The sequence below is a fragment of the Dermacentor variabilis genome, chromosome 9 (genome assembly GCF_050947875.1).
Source record: "Dermacentor variabilis isolate Ectoservices chromosome 9, ASM5094787v1, whole genome shotgun sequence".
Classification (NCBI taxonomy): domain Eukaryota; kingdom Metazoa; phylum Arthropoda; class Arachnida; order Ixodida; family Ixodidae; genus Dermacentor; species Dermacentor variabilis.
In genome coordinates, this window is record NC_134576.1 from 30743546 (window position 1) to 30763564 (window position 20019).

The 20019-nt window shown below is 49.7% G+C and overlaps 2 protein-coding genes across 2 annotated transcripts in view; one reads left to right on the top strand and one right to left on the bottom strand.

Moving 5' to 3' along the window:
• LOC142558285 (dermonecrotic toxin StSicTox-betaIC1-like) overlaps positions 1-1669 on the top strand; it is a 52955-nt gene extending 51286 nt beyond the window's left edge. The window contains exon 7 of the mRNA XM_075670439.1: positions 1543-1669. Coding sequence (XP_075526554.1) covers positions 1543-1669 — 127 coding nt within the window. The remainder of the gene's footprint in view (positions 1-1542) is intronic.
• A 14494-nt stretch (positions 1670-16163) lies between these two features.
• Positions 16164-20019, bottom strand: part of LOC142592565 (putative phospholipase B-like 2) — an 88229-nt gene continuing 84373 nt past the window's right edge. The window contains exon 12 of the mRNA XM_075704083.1: positions 16164-16391. Within this exon, the coding sequence (XP_075560198.1) occupies positions 16218-16391 (174 nt within the window). The 3' untranslated portion in view covers positions 16164-16217. The remainder of the gene's footprint in view (positions 16392-20019) is intronic.

A 20019-nucleotide genomic window follows, 5' to 3' on the forward strand; every position in this document is an offset into this window, starting at 1 on the left:
CGGCGAAACCGAGTGGACGAGCACAGCGAACGATGAAAAAGCGAACTCGGAGCGCAACGGGGGTCAAGAGACGGCCATATCGAAGAGAGCGCGAAGAGCAAAGCGGAGGAGGAGGGTGCAGCGATGCATGAGAAGGAAAGCGGAGGGGGAAAACGAAGTGCCGCACGAGACGTGCTACACGGCGGCGACAAGGCATGTCGCGAGCGCGTCCACCGCTAACGTTGCCTTCGGACCCATTGCGCGTGTGGTACTTCAATGCCGCCCCTGTCGCTAGAGGATGCGCTGCGCGCGACCCAGGCGTTCCCGTGGAGCGCGTGGGCCGATACGCACATGGGACAATGAGCGATGCAAGCAGTGGAAAATCTTCGTCTGGCGCTGCTACTAATCTAGCTGCCTGAGAGCACCGTATCATTTCTATTTTAAGTTTCTACATTTCAATTTCAACCACAGTTAATTTCCCCGACGCTTTCCTTGGTTTCATGGTCTCTTGACTTTATCTGGTTATAATTATAGCGACCGTCTGCCACTTCGCCGTGCCTCGCGGTGGGGGTTATTTCCCCTCGCTCCAGAGATTCCGTTTACCTAGCTGTGCCTCGCCTTGGGGGGTCATTGCCACCTGCTCTTTCTTGGAACAGAAGTGGCTGCCCGTCTGGGGCACCACCATAGCCACTCGGCAAACGTGCTTGTACTTTTGAACAAAGCCAGTCGACTCTCCGTTCTCAAGCTACCAAACTTGTATTCCTTGCCTCCTCCAAACTGAGCTCCCAATATAATTAACGAAATCGATTCCCTCAGTTCCCCTTCTTAACTCGTCTAATCACAACGAGGGTCTCGAATGTGACAGCCTTAATGTCATAGATAGCATACCAGAGTTTATTAGCCACGTGCCTGCTCTCCTAATATCATGTGTCACGTTACGCCATGGGGCACAAAGAATACTCCACATCCGCCCATGATGGCTCTGAGTGGCGCTGACTAACATCCCTAAGGCTAGATCTACTAAACATAAATACTGAATTTAGTGGACGAGTTCATAAGCGTCACCGTAGCACAACTGGCAGTGCAACACATGCATAACCCGCAGGTAGGGGATTCGGCTCCCATTGGCGACAGGGTATCTTTTCGTCCACTTTCATTTCCGTTTCCTTTATTGTTTTCTACGTTCCAATTTCAACCACACCTAATTTCCCCGGTGCTTTCTTGGGCCTCATTGTCTGTTTCCTTTACCACGCTATTACGCAGATATATGCACACAAATTTTCGCCATAACCAATAAGCTCAATAAATAATACAAGGGCACCTAAGCACGTCATATGAATTGCTAAGGCGAAGCCGCTGCGTGATCCTTTGAGTTACGAACTTCTCGCGGACAGGCGAGCGCGTTGAGACGCTTGGTCAACGCCCTCCTACTCGAAAAAAGATGACGACCTTTTTCGCTCAATGGACCGCTTGATGCTCTTGCATTAAAACTTGACCAATGCTATATGCCGACTCCTGGAAAAAGTGAAAAAAGCTTTCAGCTGTACTTCTTTTCTCTTTTAGGAAGAATATTGACGGCATTATGACCAACGTGCCAGCAAATGTCCTCGGTATCCTCAAGGAAGACGAGTTCTCAAATATGTACAGGCTTGCAACCGCCCAGGACAGCCCATGGAAGCGTATTGTTTAAGTATAACAGTTTGTTTCCCCAGGGTACCAAGAATCACGCTGCTACCCATTCTCAAACATATTAAAAAACTTGCTAATTCTTGTCTGATTCTTTCATCGCTTTAGTGCATTTACGTTGCATGAAAAATAATGATAATATTACATATAGATAACTGACTTCACGATATAAATATTTGTGACGCATGCCGCACACATGTCGGTGCGCACATGCTAGAGGGTATCACGTGAGTCTCTTCAACAAACATACAATCGTGTTTTGTAATCGAATGATGCAATATGCAATACAATGATGCTATTATTGAACTTATGTTGACTAATAACTGCTCACATAGTAATCAGGAAGAGGAAGTCCAGTCATTATGACACAAAATGATCTCACCCAGGTGTTCATCTCTTACATTAAAAGCATAGGATTGGGTGTCCTGCTTTCTGTGGTTTACTTTGACTAAGGACTTCCTCGTGTAACAGATAACATCGCTGTTGAGAGATTACGTGGTCACCGATATTACGCTGGCACTCTGTGGTGCTCTACAACATCCGATGAGCTGTGAGACGACTGCGTGTCGCAATCGGAGCCTGCATAAGGAACGTCGCTGACCGACTGGACTTCGGCAACGTTTCAAAGGGTCCTTTATTCCCGTCCTTCTGTTCTTCTGTTCCCCGAAGTATTCATAATATTTCACTGTGGCCTGCTCAAGGAAGCGTGTTAGGGACCAGGAGCTCTGTCAGCTCTTCGCGGTCATCTCGGTTCAAAACACGCCCTTCAGGTACCACAGCATTGCTTAATTACAGGCTCGTATGTGGCTCCACTATTTCAGTTTGTCCACAGCGCGCTGTCTTTTCAGCGTTGACACATTAAGCGAAACACGCGCAGCATGCAATTTATACTCAATGATGGCCATCCTACGGCGTTTGGAAAGGTCTGCGACGTTGCCGCCCGCCGCAATGCCAGTCTGTGTGAAGTGCTTCACTATCGCGGGATGCTGCATCGTTAGCTTCGTCAACGCGATCGTGTAGCAGACGTCTTGCAGTCAGACCGCTGGGTAGAGCTGGACGTCGCCGCTCTCTTTTGTGCTCAGTACGGGCAGTGGTGCGTCACGTAGCAACGCCACAGGTCTGGATTTTCCAGGCCAAAGTTGGTGCGCTATATGGACGACAGGCTTATCTTTGCCACATTTAGGGAAAGTATGAATGTTAGTGGCATGCCTCTAAGTATGAACAGCCTGTTTGATGGTCGTCATTGTGTGTGTTATATTGCGTAGTCATTGTGAATGTCATTGCTTTGCATATGCTATGGTATGATGAACTTAAGGTCCTGAAGATCAACCCTTAGGTTGACGCAGGCGGCTTCCACGTCGGGACAGTAAGGTTTAACCTTACCGCCGTATAATGGGTCTTCTGGACACGGCCTGTACTTGATCTAAAAGAACTACATTGTGAAGGGCTCTTCGCCACCAGTCTCTTTCCTTGTCACAGTCTGTCAAAGACACAGGACACTGCCGAAGCATATGATCCAGAGTAATGATGCCATTGATCCAGAGAAATGATGTCATTACTCTTCTCGCAATTGACTGGTATTTCTCTTTCCGGATATAGCTTGTTAATAAAGTTTGGACTCAGATAAGGTCTTGTCAGTAACAATCTCAGACTCACCGCTTGAGCTCTATTGAGCTTAGCGTGTGGCACTGGGAATTCCCTTCTGATTATGTAGTAATGCTTCGTGATTTCATTATAAGTAAGTAATTGGTCCCTGTTCTCCTCCTGTATATTGTTATAGTCCTTATCGCGTAGTGCACGGATAGTACGTCCTGGTGCAGCTGCGTTAGCCATCTTATTTAAATTCTTCCGTGATGGATTGACAGACCCGTGTGTGCAGGACACCAGCGAATTTCGATCCCTCGTCTGTCCATCTCTCCAATCAGCTGGGCAGCCCTTTGGTTACAAAGCCTTTGGTAAAATGTCTAATAGCCATCTTACGGTCCCTGTAGATTCGCGTCCACCTATTATTCCTTAAAGCCAACGCTATCGCTGCTTGTTCCGTGGCTGTCGTGTCTTTAGGCATGATTGTAATAACATCCCAAGTGAGACCATCTGCATCTACTATTACTGCCGTGAAGGCTTTCTTTCCTCTGACCCATGCAGCATCTACAAAAGCCGCAGCTTCTCTGTCTTGCTTTATCTCTTGCGGGAGAGCTTTGTGCTTTGCCTTTCGTCTTTCCAGGTTGTGCACCGGGTGCATATTTCTGGGGAAAGGAGTCGTCTTGATTATCTCTCTTATGCTATCTTTTAGTTCTGCTGTGTCTTCACGTGAAGTTCTGTATTTGGCTGGGCACCACTTTACCTCTTCGTGTATTGCTCTAGCTGACCGTGTTCCAGAGAGCCTCTCTCTGTGGGCAATTTGCTGAGCATCAACTATCTCGGCTATTGTGTTGTGGAACCCCAGTTTCGTTAATTTATCATCTGACGTGTTAATTGGTAATGCCACTGTTGTTTTGACAAGCCTTTTAATTAATTTGTTCAAAGTGTTAATGAACTCTCGGTGTCCAACTGAGCATCCCAGCTACATATGAGAAGTGACACAGGGCGAAAGAGTGGACCAATATCATGGCGCTCTCCTCTCCCAACCCTCTGTGTCTGTTAGTGATTCTCCTAAGCAATCTTACTACTTCAGCAGTCTTGCTTGCGACGTGTTGTTCTTCTGTTTGTCCCGTTTGCCTGTAGGAATAACCCTAAGATTCTCATGGCTTCTACTCGCTTAAATTCGCCTGCCTTCGTGGTTAGTACTAACCTGAGTCCTTGTATATATATATTGTCGCAGCCTAGTAGAAGACGGGAAAGCCGGCGTAGAGGACGTATGGAAGCACTTTATCAGAGCAGTCAACGCGACGTCGTTGTCGTCTCTGTTTTTCCACTCGCGCGCTACTTCAGCGTCGTTCCCATCGCCTGGAACATACCCGCAGTGACCATATAGGATGTGGCATTTGCCCCCCCCCCCCTTTGAAAAAAAGGGCATCGTCCCGATGCACCAACGTCCGAAGGCTGTGCACAGACGGTGCAAAGTTGAGGTCATGAGGAAATGTATGGCTTCATACGAAGCACATGCACAACCTCGGGCAGATGCCGCCGGCGTTTGGAGCAGTTATGGCTGTCGGGGACAACTTCATAATTAACATCGCTGATGCGGCGCAGAACTGTGTACGGGCCGAAGTATCTTCGCAGGAGCTTTTCAGACAGCCCCCGCCGACGAATCGGAGTCCAGACCCACACCTGGTCACCGACGTTGTACGTGACGGGTCTGTGTCAAAGATTGTAGTGTCGGGCATCGTATTCCTGTTGTGCTTTGATTCGCAAACGCGCAAGCTGCCTGGCTTCCTCTGCGCGTTGCGTAAACTCCTCGGCACCAGTCTCGTCGTCACCGCACTCGTGCGGCAGCATTGCGTCCAACATGGTTGTCACTTCGCGTCCGTAAACGAGGTTGAAAGGCGTCACGCGTGTTGTCTCTTGGCGAGCCGTGTTATATGCAAATGTAACATATGGTAAAATCTCGTCCAAGTTCTTGTGGTCGACGTCGATGTACATACTCATCATGTCTGCCAGAGCCTTATTCAGACGTTCTGTCAGCCCATTGGTTTGGGGATGGTAAGCCGTGATCTTTCTGTGAGTGGTACCACTTAGTCGCAACACGGTATCCAGAAGCGCAGCCGTGAACGCAGATCCTCTGTCTGTTATGACCACTGCGGGAGCGCCATGCCTTAGGACGACGGCTTCGACAAAAAATCGCGCTGCTTCGGCTGCTGTTCCACGTTGGATAGCACCTGTTTCGGCGTATCGCGTAAGATAATCCGTGACGACGATTATCCATCTATTTCCGGCAATAGACAGTGGAAACGGACCTAAAAGGTCCATGCCAATTTGTTCGAACGGCGCTTGCGGTATCTGAACAGGATGCAGCAGTCCAGCTGGCTTGCCGGGTAGGGCTTTGCGGCGCTGGCAATCCAGGCATGTCTGTGTGTAACGTTTCACGATCGACGCAAGTCTCGGCCAATAGTACTTGAGCCTAATTCTTGCTAATGTCCGAGTGTAGCCCAAGTGACCAGCGGTCGGCTCGTTGTGACAGGCGTGTAGGACTTCGTCGCGAAGAGATGCGGGAATGACGAGTAGGTAGCTGCTGCCACTAGGTGAAAAGTTCTTTTTATACAGAGCGTCGCGGCGCAAGCAGAATGAAGGCAGCCCTCTGGCGAATAACCTCGGCACGCTGCCTGTTCTTCCCTCTAAGTAATCAAAAAGAGGAACCAGTTCTGCGTCCTCGCGTTGGTGGCGTGAAACGGCGACAGTATCTAGCACGCCTAGAAAAGCCGTGTCATCATCGTCGTGCACTGCAGTCTGAACAGGAGACCGAGAAAGGCAGTCGGCGTCTGTGTGTCGTTTCCCTGATTTGTAGACAACCGTGAAGTCGAACTCTTGGAGACGAAGACTCCAGCGCGCTAGCCGACCAGCTGGATCTTTTAAATTAGTCAGCCAGCAAAGTGCATGATGATAACTGACAACGGTGAAACACCGACCATACAAATATGGCCGAAATTTCAGGAGGGCCCACACCAGTGCGAGACATTTTTTTTCTGTCGTGGAGTAGTTTGCCTCCGTTCTTGATAGCGTCCTGCTGGCGTAAGCAATCACTCTTTCGGCACCGTCCTGCCGCTGTACAAGCACTGCGCCGAGGCCGACATTACTAGCGTCGGTATGAAGAATCGTAGGAGCGTCGTCATCAAAGTGTACGAGCACGGGAGGCGTCTGCAGGCGTTGCCGTAGGTCGTGAAATGCCCGTTGCTGGTCTTCACCCCATACGAAGGGGACATCTTCTCTGGTTAGATGCGTTAATGGCCATGCGATGCGCGAAAAGTCCGCAATAAAGCGTCGGTAGTAGGCGCAAAGGCCCAGAAAACGTCGCACGGCCTTTTTATCTGATGGCGTTGGGAAATTGGCAACGGCAGAGGTTTTATCAGGGTCAGGTCGGACACCTTCACGACTGACAACGTGACCGAGAAATTGAAGTTCCTCAAAGCCAAAATGGCACTTTTCAGGTTTCAAAGTTAGACCAGCTGAGCGTATTGCTTCAAAGACCGTCTTTAGTCTCCGTAAGTGTTCCTCGAACGTGGCGGAGAAAACAATCACGTCGTCGAGGTACACCAAACAGGTTTGCCATTTGAGGCCTGAGACTACCGTGTCCATTAGTCGCTGAAACGTTGCTGGCGCAGAACACAAACCGAAGGGGAGCACCTGAAATTCATAACGTCCGTCGGGCGTCACAAATGCGGTCTTCTCACGGTCTCTCTCATCAACTTCTATTTGCCAGTAGCCGCTTTTCAAGTCCATCGACGAAAAGTAACGTGCGTTTTGTAGCCTGTCCAGTGAATTGTTGATACGCGGTAGCGGATAAACGTCTTTCTTTGTGATCTGGTTGAGTTTTCGGTAGTCGACGCAGAAGCGCAGGCTACCGTCCTTCTTTTTCACCAACACGACAGGCGATGCCCAAGGGCTCTTAGATGGCCGAATAACCCCGTCCTCAAGCATCGTCTTCACTTGCGTTTGTATCGCCTCGCGCTCTTTCGGTGCCACACGATAAGGATTCTGCCGAATTGGTCTGGCGTCGGCTTCGGTGACAATACGGTGCTTAGTGAGCGGCGTCTGGCTGACTCGTCAGGTAGATGAAAAGCATTTCTCAAACTCATCGATGAGCTCAAGAAGGCTGTTACGTTCGACGGGTAACAAGGTGGGACTGATATCAACCACAGGGGCAGGCATGGCCACGGTGGCCGTCACGTGCTCCACTGAGAGGCAGTCTTGTATTGAGGTAAATTCGTCGAAGTACGCAACAGCCGTGCCTCTAACAATGTGTCGACGTTCCCTGGTAAAATTCGTCAGCAGGAGTTCAGCACGTCCGTCGTGTACGTTAATTACGGCCTTGGCGATGGAAACGCCTTGACTCAGTACCAGTGCGTCGATGTGTTCAGCGACACCAGTCCCGGTGTTCAAGTTGTCGCAGATAACAGGTACGAGGGCACAGCTTCGCGGCGGAAGCGTGACGTCGTCGTCGGCGATACGTAAGCGGGGTCGCTGGTGCTCCGCGTAGTCGACGTCGTCTGAGCTCGTAGAAAATGTGACGACAAGGTCACGGACATTAATCACTGCACCGTACTCTCTCAAGAAATCCATGCCCAATATAAGTTCCTTGCAGCACTCAAAGAGAATGACGAGGGTGCGACGAAGGTTTCACCGGCGATTACTATCCTGGCTGTGCATTTTCCGATCGGCGTCATCAACTGGCCGCCGGCAGTTCTAATACTGGGCCCGGTCCACGGCGTCTTCACTTTTCTCAACCTGTCGGCCAGCTTTTGACTTATCGAAAAATGCGAACCAGTATCGACGTCAATGAAAACGACAAGATCGGCGCTGACGGCATCGGTTACAGGGGGTGCGGTTGGAGACGTCGGAGTTTTAGAGTCGTCGGTCGTCGGTGATGGGGGCTCTTGGAAAGCTAGACGGTTTGCAACCTCAACCCCGGAGGTCGCTACTTCTAGTTTCCCCGGCGTGGGCTAGGGGACCTGCCCCTAGAGGCGTCAGAAAAATCGCGACGGGTCGGTGGGGTATAACGAGCCGGAGAAGGGGAACGTGATCGAGGCGTCGCTGAACCTTCTGGCCGAAAGTTTGTAGAATTGTCGTCGCAGGTACGTGCAGCATCAAACACAGGGTAATTGCAGTTGGGAAACCTTGGATACCCGGCTGCGCGGTAGTGGCACGCGCGATAAACATGTCCAGCTTCGCCGCAATGAAAGCACAGCGGCCGGCGGTCAGCGGTGCGCCACAAATCGGTCTTTCGAAGCGGGTAGCCCACATGGGATTCGCCGTAAGACCGAGGCGCAGCGATCGGCTGGCGGCGATACGGCATAGCTGGCGGCGGCTGTGACTGGCGAAAATATGGCGTCGGGGGTGGCGGTGCTGGCTGCGCCGTAGTGGTCGACAGTGTCAGCAGCATCGAAGGCACGGGAGGTGGACGACAGACAGCTTCCGCGTCGGTTAGCCGTCGCGGCACCGCCTGCCGGTCGGAGGACGAAAAGGCCTGTCGAACTTCCTCCCGAACGATATCAGCGACAGAAGCCACCGCTGGTGCCATAGGAGAAATCCCGAGCTGCCGGATCTCCTCTCGCACAATCTCCCGGATGACTTCACGCAGAGACGTGCCGTAGCTCTCAGGTAGAACTGAAGCATTCACCGGTGAGTTCGCGCGATCATATTGGCGGTACCGTTGCTTTAGTGCCCGTTCTATAGCGGTAGCCTCCTTGGTGAATTCGACCACTGTCGTCGGTGGTCGGTAGCGTAACTTCTTTTCTTCGGCCATCTCAGGGTCTGCTCTGCGGAAAAGGCGGGTCATATCTTCTGCATACGTGGCTACGCTCTCGTTTGGTTCTTGAATACGGGATTCGAGTAGGCGCTGCGCAGTGTCTCTTCTGTCGGTACTAGTGAACGTGTCTAGCAGCTGGGTGCGGAAGGCATCCCATGTGGTCAAACTTCGCTCCCGGTTCACAAACCACGTCCGCGCGCTGTCTTGAAGCGCGAAGTAGACATTAGACAGCTTTTGCTGGGAGCCCCAGTCATTATAACTGGCGACACGCTCAAATTGGTCAAGCCAATCTTGGACATCTTCAAAAGCGTCGCCATGGAAGCTTTCTGGTATCTTAGGATTCTGCAGCGTCACCTGCGATGGAGTTGCAGTAGCCATGGCGGAAGTAGGTAGACGCGTTCCAGCGGGGTCCTGCAAAGGGTTGAACTCGGGCGTCAGGCCGAGCAGGCGGCGACTGTACCGGTGAACAGGAGTTTCGACGAACGAAGGTGATTCCGTTTTCGAGGTATGGCTCCGCGAAGGGGTGCCGAGCATGAGGCAATCCTACGCAGCACCTCCACCAGTGTCGCAGCCTAGTAGAAGACGGGAAAGCCGGCGTAGAGGACGTATGGAAGCACTTTATCAGAGCAGTCAACGCGACGTCGTTGTCGTCTCTGTTTTTCCACTCGCGCGCTACTTCAGCGTCGTTCTCATCGCCTGGCACATACCCGCAGTGACCATATAGGATGTGGCAATATATATATATATATATATATATATATATATATATATTGCCACACAGTTGCATTCTACCTCTAAGCATTCGGGATAACCTACATCCTGATTCTCTTTCAACATCATCATCATCATCAGCCTGGTTACGCCCACTGCAGGGCAAAGGCCTCTGCCATACTTCTCCAACTACCCCGGTCATGTACTAATTGTGGCCATGTTGTCCCTGCAAACTTCTTTTTCTCATCCGCCCACCTAACTTTCTACCACCCTCTGCTATGTTTCCCTTCCTGTGGAATCCAGTCCGTAACCCTTAATGACCGTCGGTTATCTTCCCTCCTCATTACATGTCCTGCCCATGCCCATTTCTTTTTCTTGACTTCAACTAAGATGTCACTAACTCGCGTTTGTTCCCTCACCCAATCTGCTCTTTTCTTATCCCTTAACGTTACACCCATCATTCTTATTTCCATAGCTCGTTGCGTCGTCCTCAATGTAAGTAGAACCCTTTTCGTAAGCCTCCAGGTTTCTGCCCCGTACGTGAGTACTTGTAAGACACAGCTTTTATACACTTTTCTCTTCAGGGATAATGGTGACTTGCTGTTCGTGATCTGAGAATGCCTGCCAAACGCACCCCAGCCCATTCTTATTCTCCTGATTATTTGAGTTTCATGATCCGGATCCGCGGTCACTACCTGCCCGAAGTAGATGCATTCCCTTACCACTTCCAGTGCCTCGCTACCTATCGTAAACTGCTGTTCTCTTCCGAGACTGTAAAACATTGCTTTAGTTTTCTGCAGAATAATTTTTAGTCCCACCCTTCTGCTTTGCCTCTCCAGGCCAGTGAGCATGCATTGCAGTTGGTCCCCTGAGTTACTAAGCAAGGCAATAGCGTCAGCGAATCGCAAGTTACTAAGGTATTCTCTATTAACTCTTATCCCCAATTCTTCCCAATCCAGGTCTCTGAATACCTTGTGTAAACACGCTGTGAATAGCATTGGAGAGATCGTATCGCCCTGCCTGACGCCTTTCTTTATTGGGATTTTGTTGCTTTCTTAATGGAGGACTACGGTGGCTGTGGAGCCGCTATAGATATCTTTCAGTATTTTTACATACGGCTTGTCTACACCCTGATTCCGTAATGCCTCCATGACTGCTGAGGTTTCGACAGAATCAAACGCTTTCTCGTAATCAATGAAAGCTATATATAAGGGTTAGTTATATTCCGCACATTTCTCTATCACCTGATTGATAGTGTGAATATGGTCTATTGTTGAGTAGCCTTTACGGAATCCTGCCTGGTCCTTTGCTTGAGAGAAGTCTAAGGTGTTCCTGATTCTATTTGCGATTACCTTAGTAAATACTTTGTATGCAATGGACAGTAAGCTGATCGGTCTATAATTTTTCAAGTCTTTGGCGTCCCCTTTCTTATGGATTAAGATGATGTTAGCGTTCTTCCAAGATTCCGGTACGCTCGAGGCCATGAGGCATTGCGTATACACGGTTGCCCGTTTTTTTTAGAACAATTTGCCCACCATCCTTCAACAAATCTGCTGTTACCTGATCGTCCCCAGCTGATACTCTTTCCTGAGAGGCAAGTATTTAGCTGCCAATCACTCCATTATGCTCTCTGCGCTTGTAGTCTGATTTTCCTGGTGCACCAGCTTCGCCACTGCCGTACGTCTATTCGATTTAGCGCCTTTTTGATTGAGCACATGCCAATTTCCTCCACGTTTTATACTTCCATCTGCACATTTACACACCTCATCCCATTTTTTTTTCTGCAAATATCGTGCGTGCTCCACGAGATCCCTATTGAGCTGAGCAATTTGTTTCCTAAGTCTTCTGTTTAAGCGTTGCGATTTCCATCTTTGTGAAATCGACTGCTTGGCTAGGTCAAATGCGCCTGTCTACTCTAAATTTGTTCGACCTCTTCCTCTATCTCTATAGCCTTAGTTGCTGCATTCAAGTCATCCCTAATCCGAACCACCTACTCTGGTAGTATGATGCACCCCTTTCTATCTGTGTGTGTTCTCTGTCTTTTCGTCTCATTTTTCCAAATTGATCCCAGTCTATGTAAGTGAAATGCTTTACCTCCTCCCCCGTCGTTTCCACCATTATGTGTAGTTTATAAAGGTCACTCACTAGTTCCGCGCCAGAGTTGATCCAGTCTGCCCTGGGTAAGATAAAAGGTAAGGATAAGTCAGGGGTAGTGTCCCTAAAAGTGGAAGTGCCACACCTAGTAGGATAGGTTGGGCCCGTCGTAAGATAGTGGCGTAATCCCGTGATGAGATGTCTGATTTCTTTCCTTTCTTACTACTGAAGCTGTAACCCTAAGATTGGTGTGGGGCGTTGGAGTCCCCTCCTATTATGAGGGGCGCAGTTTAGCTACCCCCATGGCCTTAATAAAAATTGCTCTGAAGCTCTGCCTCATCTCTCTGCGATTGTTATATATGTAGAGGCAGAACAAGCATTGCGCTTTACCTCTGTGCCTTTTAGGACTATTTCTATGGATATGTATTCAATTTTACTCGCCCCTAATTTAAGATCATGCTCTATGTAGTGAATTTTCTCGTCAATCAGGCTGGCAATTTCTCTGCCTAGTTCCTTGCCTTTGCAGACCGAGTTAAAGCCGGAGAGCCCGATTTGCTCCGCTAGAGTTTCCTGCAGCATTAGTAACTTCAACCTATTTTCAACCGCTTTGATTATATCTGCTAATGACGCTTTTTGCTGAAATCCTCTGCAGTTGCACTTCCACACACTCTCTTTCTGCTATCCGTTATTATTGCCGTTGCCCTGTTACATGCAACCCTCTGTCACTGTTCTCTTGACTGTACCATCTAGTGCTCCTGGGAGTGTTCTACCGCTATCGGCTTCCGACGGCACATATCCCTCATCCTCTCCTTGGGCTCTAGCTTTTTCAGCCTTTTCTCGGCTATTACACTTCTATGTTTTATCCGCCTTGAGGTTAACACTGTCTACCGCGTACTTTAGGTCCCTAATCGCATACCTAATCTCCTCCAGAACTGAGCACAGCAATTCCACCTCCGGAACTACAGCTCTCTTTTTGGGCGCCGGTCTGCCTCCTTCCTTGTGGCTGTTTCTTCTTTGCACCAGCTTAGCTATTGCCACACAGCCGCTTTCTGCCCTAAACGCTTTGTTCATTTCCTGCATCTGCTTCTTAAGTTCTTTATTTGCTTTCTTTAGTGATATAACCTCGCTGATCAGCTGTTCTACTCTGGCATCATTGCTTTGTTCCTGCAAGGCTATTGCACCTGTGATTTTCACAGTACCTTTGACTTTCTGGGCCTTGGTCGCTCCTGGCTCGTTTTTCGTGTTTGTCTTCAGCTCCTGGTCATCGAACCGCTTCTGCGCCGCCTGAGATCTGGAACGGTTTCTTCCCCTGATTGTTGAACGCTGTCTTGATATTGATGTGCTTCTTCAGCATGAGCACTTGCCGGCGCCCGGAGAGCGTTCCTTTGTCGGTTGGGCCAATTCCATTTCGGTGTCCACTTTGGTGCGTTGTCTTCTTATTCTTACTACATATGGTACTCGGTGCAGCTGCTTGCAAGCCTTGTCACCTGTGGGGTGACCTTCGCTGCAGAACTTGAATTTGGGAGAGCAGCTATGATCCTCCCCTTTGTCTTGCATACCACATTACCTGCACTGCATACCATCAGGTGTGGGGCAAACGTCTGATCTTTGTCCAATTCTTCGACATGCGTAACATACGTTAAATTGCTTCCTGTACAGATAGCACATCACGAAGTTTGACCCATACTTGAAGAAGTTGGGCACCCTGACTCCGTCGAAAAGCACAATAACCGAGCCCGTAGCTTTGATACGCTGTGCAGCCAACGCAGTTGGGTTGTATTCATGTACAATCGTTTTCGTGATCACACTTTGACTGTCAGTGAGGTTCACTCTTCTAATAACCCCCTTGCACGTAGAGTGCGGGGGGCGTATTATAAGCGCTCACTTCATATTCCGCCTCCATAACTGTAACGGAGTTGATTCTTACTTACCATTCGGCATGATCGCTCTCCGGTGTACTAACCACCACGATATTCTGTGTGAAGTTGGGGCAGACGTTGTCTTCCTTCGCTCGGTCGGCTGTAAGTCCGACCGCTTCGACGATCGCTTCTCCAATAGCTGGGCTGACTTGGTTGAGGTTGAGGCTTCCCCGAGGCCTAACAATGATTTTCCTTTGCTCCTCCGGCAGTTCCGGCATCCTTGACGCCTTGACAATGCGGCGCTTGAGCTTGTCAGCCCCGGCAGCACCTTTATTGGCGATCTCCTTTCCTTGTGATTATTGGGTAAAATTGGCGGCTCCACCAGCTCCCCACGTCTTTTTCGCAGATCGCGATTTTCGGTTGGTGATCACCTGTCAACCCATTCTTTCCTCGCCGTCTTCCATCTCCGAGGAGAGTTCGTCGTCGATACGTAAATCAGCCGTGCCGGCTTGGCGGGCTCGCTAAACCCAAGTTGCGTTAGGCCCAGCGTGGCGGCCACGCGCGATGCACAGAAAAGGTGATATAAGTCCAAAAAATGCTGGCCCACCTTGTCCAAAATATCCGCCGATTTGCGTTAACCTCGCGAATCCGATGTGCTTCAATGCGAGGTCCTGCCAAAATCGCCTGCAGAATCATTCAAAAAGACGGAACCGATGCGGGGCACGTCCGCTCTCTTCTGCGTCTTCTTCCCCTTTGCATATGCCGGGTGTATTTTTTAACGTTAACGCATTTTTCAATGTCCGCGTCATGCTGCGCAAATCCATTTATTAGGCTAGATTACTCGGGGAAGTGGACTTTAGCTCCACTGGAAGTCAAACTTGGCACTTAATTGCTAAAATTTCTCTAATAAGCTTCTTACCTTATTACTTGAGCATTCATATTGCGAAATACCAATTGAGGTCAACGATCTCCCCAGGCACATTTTCTTGCAAATAATTTTAACACTAGCACCAATTTTAGATAAGCGCTGCTCAACTTCCAGGAAAAATTCGCCGTTGTACTTATCATTTTAACAAAACGCCTTTTTTTGTGCACTGAAGGTGAGAAAATTTGGGAACAAATATCATCGAACTGGTGTGATCATCAGATTTCGTTCTAAGTGTATTTCGCTTTTTAAATCACTGGCTACAATTCGCAAAGCACAATATGGGTCATAAACGAAAAAAAAGATGAAAGTTATTTAGCAAACTTTTTTTTAGCAAACCGAGGTCAGTACACTTGGTTAACACAAGCGAGTCGAGAACTCCAGACTGCGCTGGCGACGTTAGCAATTACAATTGGTGCAAAACCGGCTGGATCATAAGGAACTATTTGTAGCTACTGACCGTTCGAAGAGCCTTCCAGACGTGTCTTGACCTCTGTGCGCAGTCAGTTGTAAAAACCTCCCCTTGAATTACCGCTAAACATGCAGGCGGCAGTGATTTTTGTCTATCAACTTAGCCGTGCAACTTTTGAGGTGGACTTTCGGGCAGATTTACCCACCCTGGAGGCACAGTGACTGCTGAGCCAGAGCGGAGATTCATCCCGTACGCATCGGCCACATTTTCGTCGGAGACCAAATACAAGAACACGAGTATACTTTGACTTTGGGTGCACGTTAATGTACTCAAGTATGTTAAAGATAATCTGAAGGAGTCCAATAATGGGCTGTTCATAACCCGTCGATTCATTTCGCGCGTTAAACCCCATATGTGAATCAATAAATGTTACCGAAATATTTCTAGCAGTATTTGTGTTCACTCAACTTTATTAGCGGGTCCACCGTGCCGATTTTCTAAGATAATGAGAGTGCCCCGTGCAATATATTGTCAAAATCGCAGCTTTTCGCATTGCTCGCCTTTGATGCGATGCTGTATTGTCTTTCCTTGCGAGAATTCATTATGTCAATTCTGGTAATAGTTCTTGCCCTATTGCGCTGGCATCCATGGTTTATCGTATCCCGAGCTGAGCTTTAGCACAGTATTACAAAACCATTAGGTAAATTAGAAACATATAACGTATGTGCCCATCGACTTTACCATGAATTCCATATCACAATTCCCCGCGTAGCAACTTGCTGCCAAAATGAATCTTAATATGGCGATGTACACTCGTTCAGAGCTAAAATAATGTAGTGCGTGTTACAGAAGCGTTGTACCGGCATAATATAGTGCTTCTATTCTAATGCTATTTCATATCTCGCTTCGTGACTGGTCCTAACGGCACGGCGTCTTCTTTGCAAGCGGGATCTGCCGCTCGTGAATGGCGGATGATGAAAGGGCAACGGAATCGAGCGAAAGGAATTCTCCCAAGAGACTAACCCGCTTTCTATCCGTGTTCCATCGTAGTGAAGATGATGCTGATTCCATAGAAAAAAAACTACAACAAAAGACTTGCTTGAGACAATCGCGCTATGATTTATTCATCTCCTAGTACGTGCCATCTCACTACCTGCAGGATCCCCAGTAGTTCAGCACGGGGCCAAACTCCCACCGGTCGGGGTGGCCGACGTGGCTGTCGTTGAAACCACTGGTGCTCCACTGGAACACCGGTTGCTGGCTCCATGTCGGACCACTGATAGCGAAGAACTGCTGCTGTTTGAATTGTTCGTAGTTGGTGAGCTGAAAACAATAAGAAAAAACATACAGATGCGCCCTCACATTGTAAACTACCGAGTAACGTGAATTTACTTGCGGGGCTCGATAACCGCTGCAGTACAACAACGTAGCATGCCTCGAACATCGAAGTTTCGTACTGCGTTAGTATTGCTCAACGTACCGGCTAACGGTACGTTCGAGCTCGTCGGCAACTGTTTTAACGATACGGGTTGACTTGCTGGCGCGACAATGCACCCGATGTAACTGCTGCAGCGCAGCAGTAACGGCGCCCTGGCAGCCACGAGGCCTCTCACAACGCTATCATTCATTCAGATATCATTCGTACACCCGCCTACATCCTTCTATGGTGTGTGCGTGTACGCAAGTTCACCTTGCACCAGCGGCATTACAGGCGACGCGCGTCGACGGTGCACTAGATACGCGTTCCGACTAATAACGCGGCCGTTCGTAGCTCCTAATTTACTGCCCGCTCAGACCACCGTGGGCACCAGGGTCTATTGTGCTCATAACTGCAAAGCAGGAACGCTACTGCTTGGCGCACAATGCGCGGCCCAGTGGGTGGACGCTGCTAACCCTGCCGTCGGGCAGTGCGTGAACCACGAACCGCGGCAGCACGACCTCTCGTGTCCGTATGATCGCAATAGCTGCAAGAAGCAACGAAAGTGGACCAAAATACAGAACTTGCCCAACACACCTTCCGCATCAGAGTAACCCAAACTTCCGCTAAGCGTAAGCTTACCAGACACCTTCCGCACTGCGCATGCGGTGCGCTTATATTGAGCAGTCTCGGGGCCGTATCTCCAGTCCGCTTTCTTGTGTGTTTCGGTACGAGCCCTACATCTAGCTGCAGAAGTAATAGGGAGTTTCAGATCTTGCGCACCCAAAGTTAATGGACGTCAGCCAGCGGGCTTACAAAAGTACGCAAAATGAGTGCGAGGGAACGCGAAGGAAGTGCAATGGAGTTGGGGTTCGCGCAAGCAAAGTCACTTGGGTAAACTATTTCTAAAACTTCCTTATTGACCAGCGTCGCTCACGCACTTTTCAACCGGAGTCACCACGTAATATGCGAACGTAGGAGCTGGCAAGAGGTCAATAAACTTTTGTGTGCTACCTTGTGACATTACCGTTGTAGAAGTCGATATTCTCGGTATGCAATTATGGAGAATAAGAAGAACAGAGGCGGGGGGGGGGGGGGTGTTCTTGTTGTCGCGATGACATCAATGCAACAAACAGTGTGGTCAGGCGAAGAACAGTTTCTTTTATTAGCAATGTGGACATGCGAAAAGAGGAATGGAAGGGGACGACAAGACAGTCTGCTGCAGGCTGTTGCGTTTCGCCTGCGACACGCGGTTTTGCCGGCGCGACTGCGGCGGGGCGGCAGACATTTTGGCCCGTTCGTCGTCGCCGCAACGCTCCCCGCCAGGTGTTTCCAGGCGCGACTGCGGCGATGCGACCGAAAAGGGTCACCCTCTCCTTCCAGTCATTGTGCCTGAACCAGGCGATACGACAGCAGGGGTCATCCTCCCCTTCCAGTCATTGTGCCCGACCGGCAGCGCTACGACAGTGTGCGTCACCATTAGTCCATTGTACATTCACGTGCTCGTCTATTGAGGGGTTCCTTCTTGCCCTCAACTGCGAGAGTATAAAAACAGCTGCCCCCGGACGCCAAAAGGAGGGCTCCGATTTCTTCTGTTGAGTAAAGTGCTCTCCCGTCTCTCTACTTCGGTCAAACCTGACCGCCAACTCTTTGCGATGTTAAAATAAACAAGTTGTTTTGTTGTTACCAGTCGACTCATGCTTTGCCGGGACCTTCGGATGCTTCCAGTTGTACCCCAGGCCGCCAGGCCAACGCTACCCTTGGGGCTTGCGACCCAGGTACAACCACGGGCGTCAGCGCCGAGTTCCCAACAGATCGTACCAGCGGTGCGATCCAAACATCTGGTTGGCAGCGGTGAGATCGCCTCCGACTTCAAACAACTGTCTGCCAGCGGTGAGATCGCGACAACGGAGGCCAGCAGCGAAGAGATGCAGTTGACTGTATGCTGAGCAGCTCAACGACGATCCGGGAGCAGTGCAACGAGCCCTGTGTGACGACTGGTTGCCTGCAGCGGAACGACTGCGCGGAATTCCTGCCTGCGAGGTTTGGTGAGTGCGGGACTTTCTTCTTCTGAGCTTTGCCAGGCTTTTGTTAGTGTCAGAAACAGAGCTGGTAATTGTGGTTGTCGTTGCTGCCGGGTTAGTTTGCGGCAAGACAATAGTAAGCAGTAGAGAAAGCAGCATTCAGAGCAGCCATGGATTTGAAGTCGTTGCGCAAACCGAAATTGTTGGAGCTTGCAAGAGAGTTGGGTCTGGATGTCTCGGACAAACTCAGAAAACCAGAACTGCTAAAGGCTATTCTTGAGTTAGAGGCTGAGGATGACGAGCTGTCGGAATGCCTTGAGACTATTGAGGAGAGGTCAAAAAGACAGGAGCGCGAACTTAAAGAGCAAAAAGAGAAACAGGAGCGCGAACTTAAAGAGCAAAAAGAGAAACAGGAGCGCGAACTTAAAGAGCAAAAAGAGAAACAGGAGCGCGAACTTAAAGAGCAGAAAGAAAAAGAAGAGCGTGACCGTCAACACGCTTTGGAAATGAAGCGTCTTGAGGTAGAGATGGAACGCGCTCGTAATGGAAGTCAGGCACACGGTGCAGGAGAACGCGTATTGTTCAAAATGACTGACCTGATGCGGCCGTTTAAGCTTGGAGAGGACATTGGTTTGTTCCTGGTTAACTTTGAGCGAACGTGCGAGAAGCAGGGGTTCTCTCGGGAAACGTGGCCACAGCGCTTGCTCACTTTGTTACCCGGCGAGGCGGCCGACGTAGTCGCTCGCTTGGATAGAGAGGAGGCAGAGGATTTCGACACAGTGAAATCGAGTCTTCTAAAAAAGTACCGGCTGTCTGCGGAGGCGTTCCGTCGGAAGTTTCGGGAAAATGAGAAAGGCAGAAGTGAGTCATATACAGAGTTTGCGTATAGGCTTATGTCAAACATGCAGGAGTGGCTCAAAGAAGAGAAAGCGTTCGGTGACCACGATAAAGTTCTGCAGTGCTTCGGGCTAGAACAGTTTTATAGTCGGTTACCGGAGAACGTGCGATACTGGGTCTTGGATAGGCCAGACGTTTGTACGGTGGCTAAAGCCGCTGAGCTAGCCGAGGAGTTTGTGACGCGTCGAGCTCGCGGAGCTAAGGACGGTCAAAAGGGTGAATTTGGCTCGAAGTTTGAGAGGCCGAAGTTCACACCCATGAGAGCAAAGGGGAACACGCGTAGTGCGGATGCGAGTGGAAGCAGTGCGACCGAACCTAAGGAGACGGCGGCAGCCGAAGCCGAACGCAGAAAGCGGTTCGAGATGAGGCAAGCGCGCGTTTGTTATACGTGCCAGAAGCCGGGCCACTTTTCGGCGCAGTGTCCGGAAACAACACCAAAAGTTGTGTTTTTTTCAATAGGCAGCACTGACGAGAACATGAAGCTTCTCGAGCCTTACATGCGAGACCTCCTCGTGAACGGGAAAGAGTGCCGAGTGCTTCGCGATTCCGCAGCTACGATGGATGTAGTTCACCCGTCTTACGTAGAACCCCATATGTTCACGGGCGAGTGCGC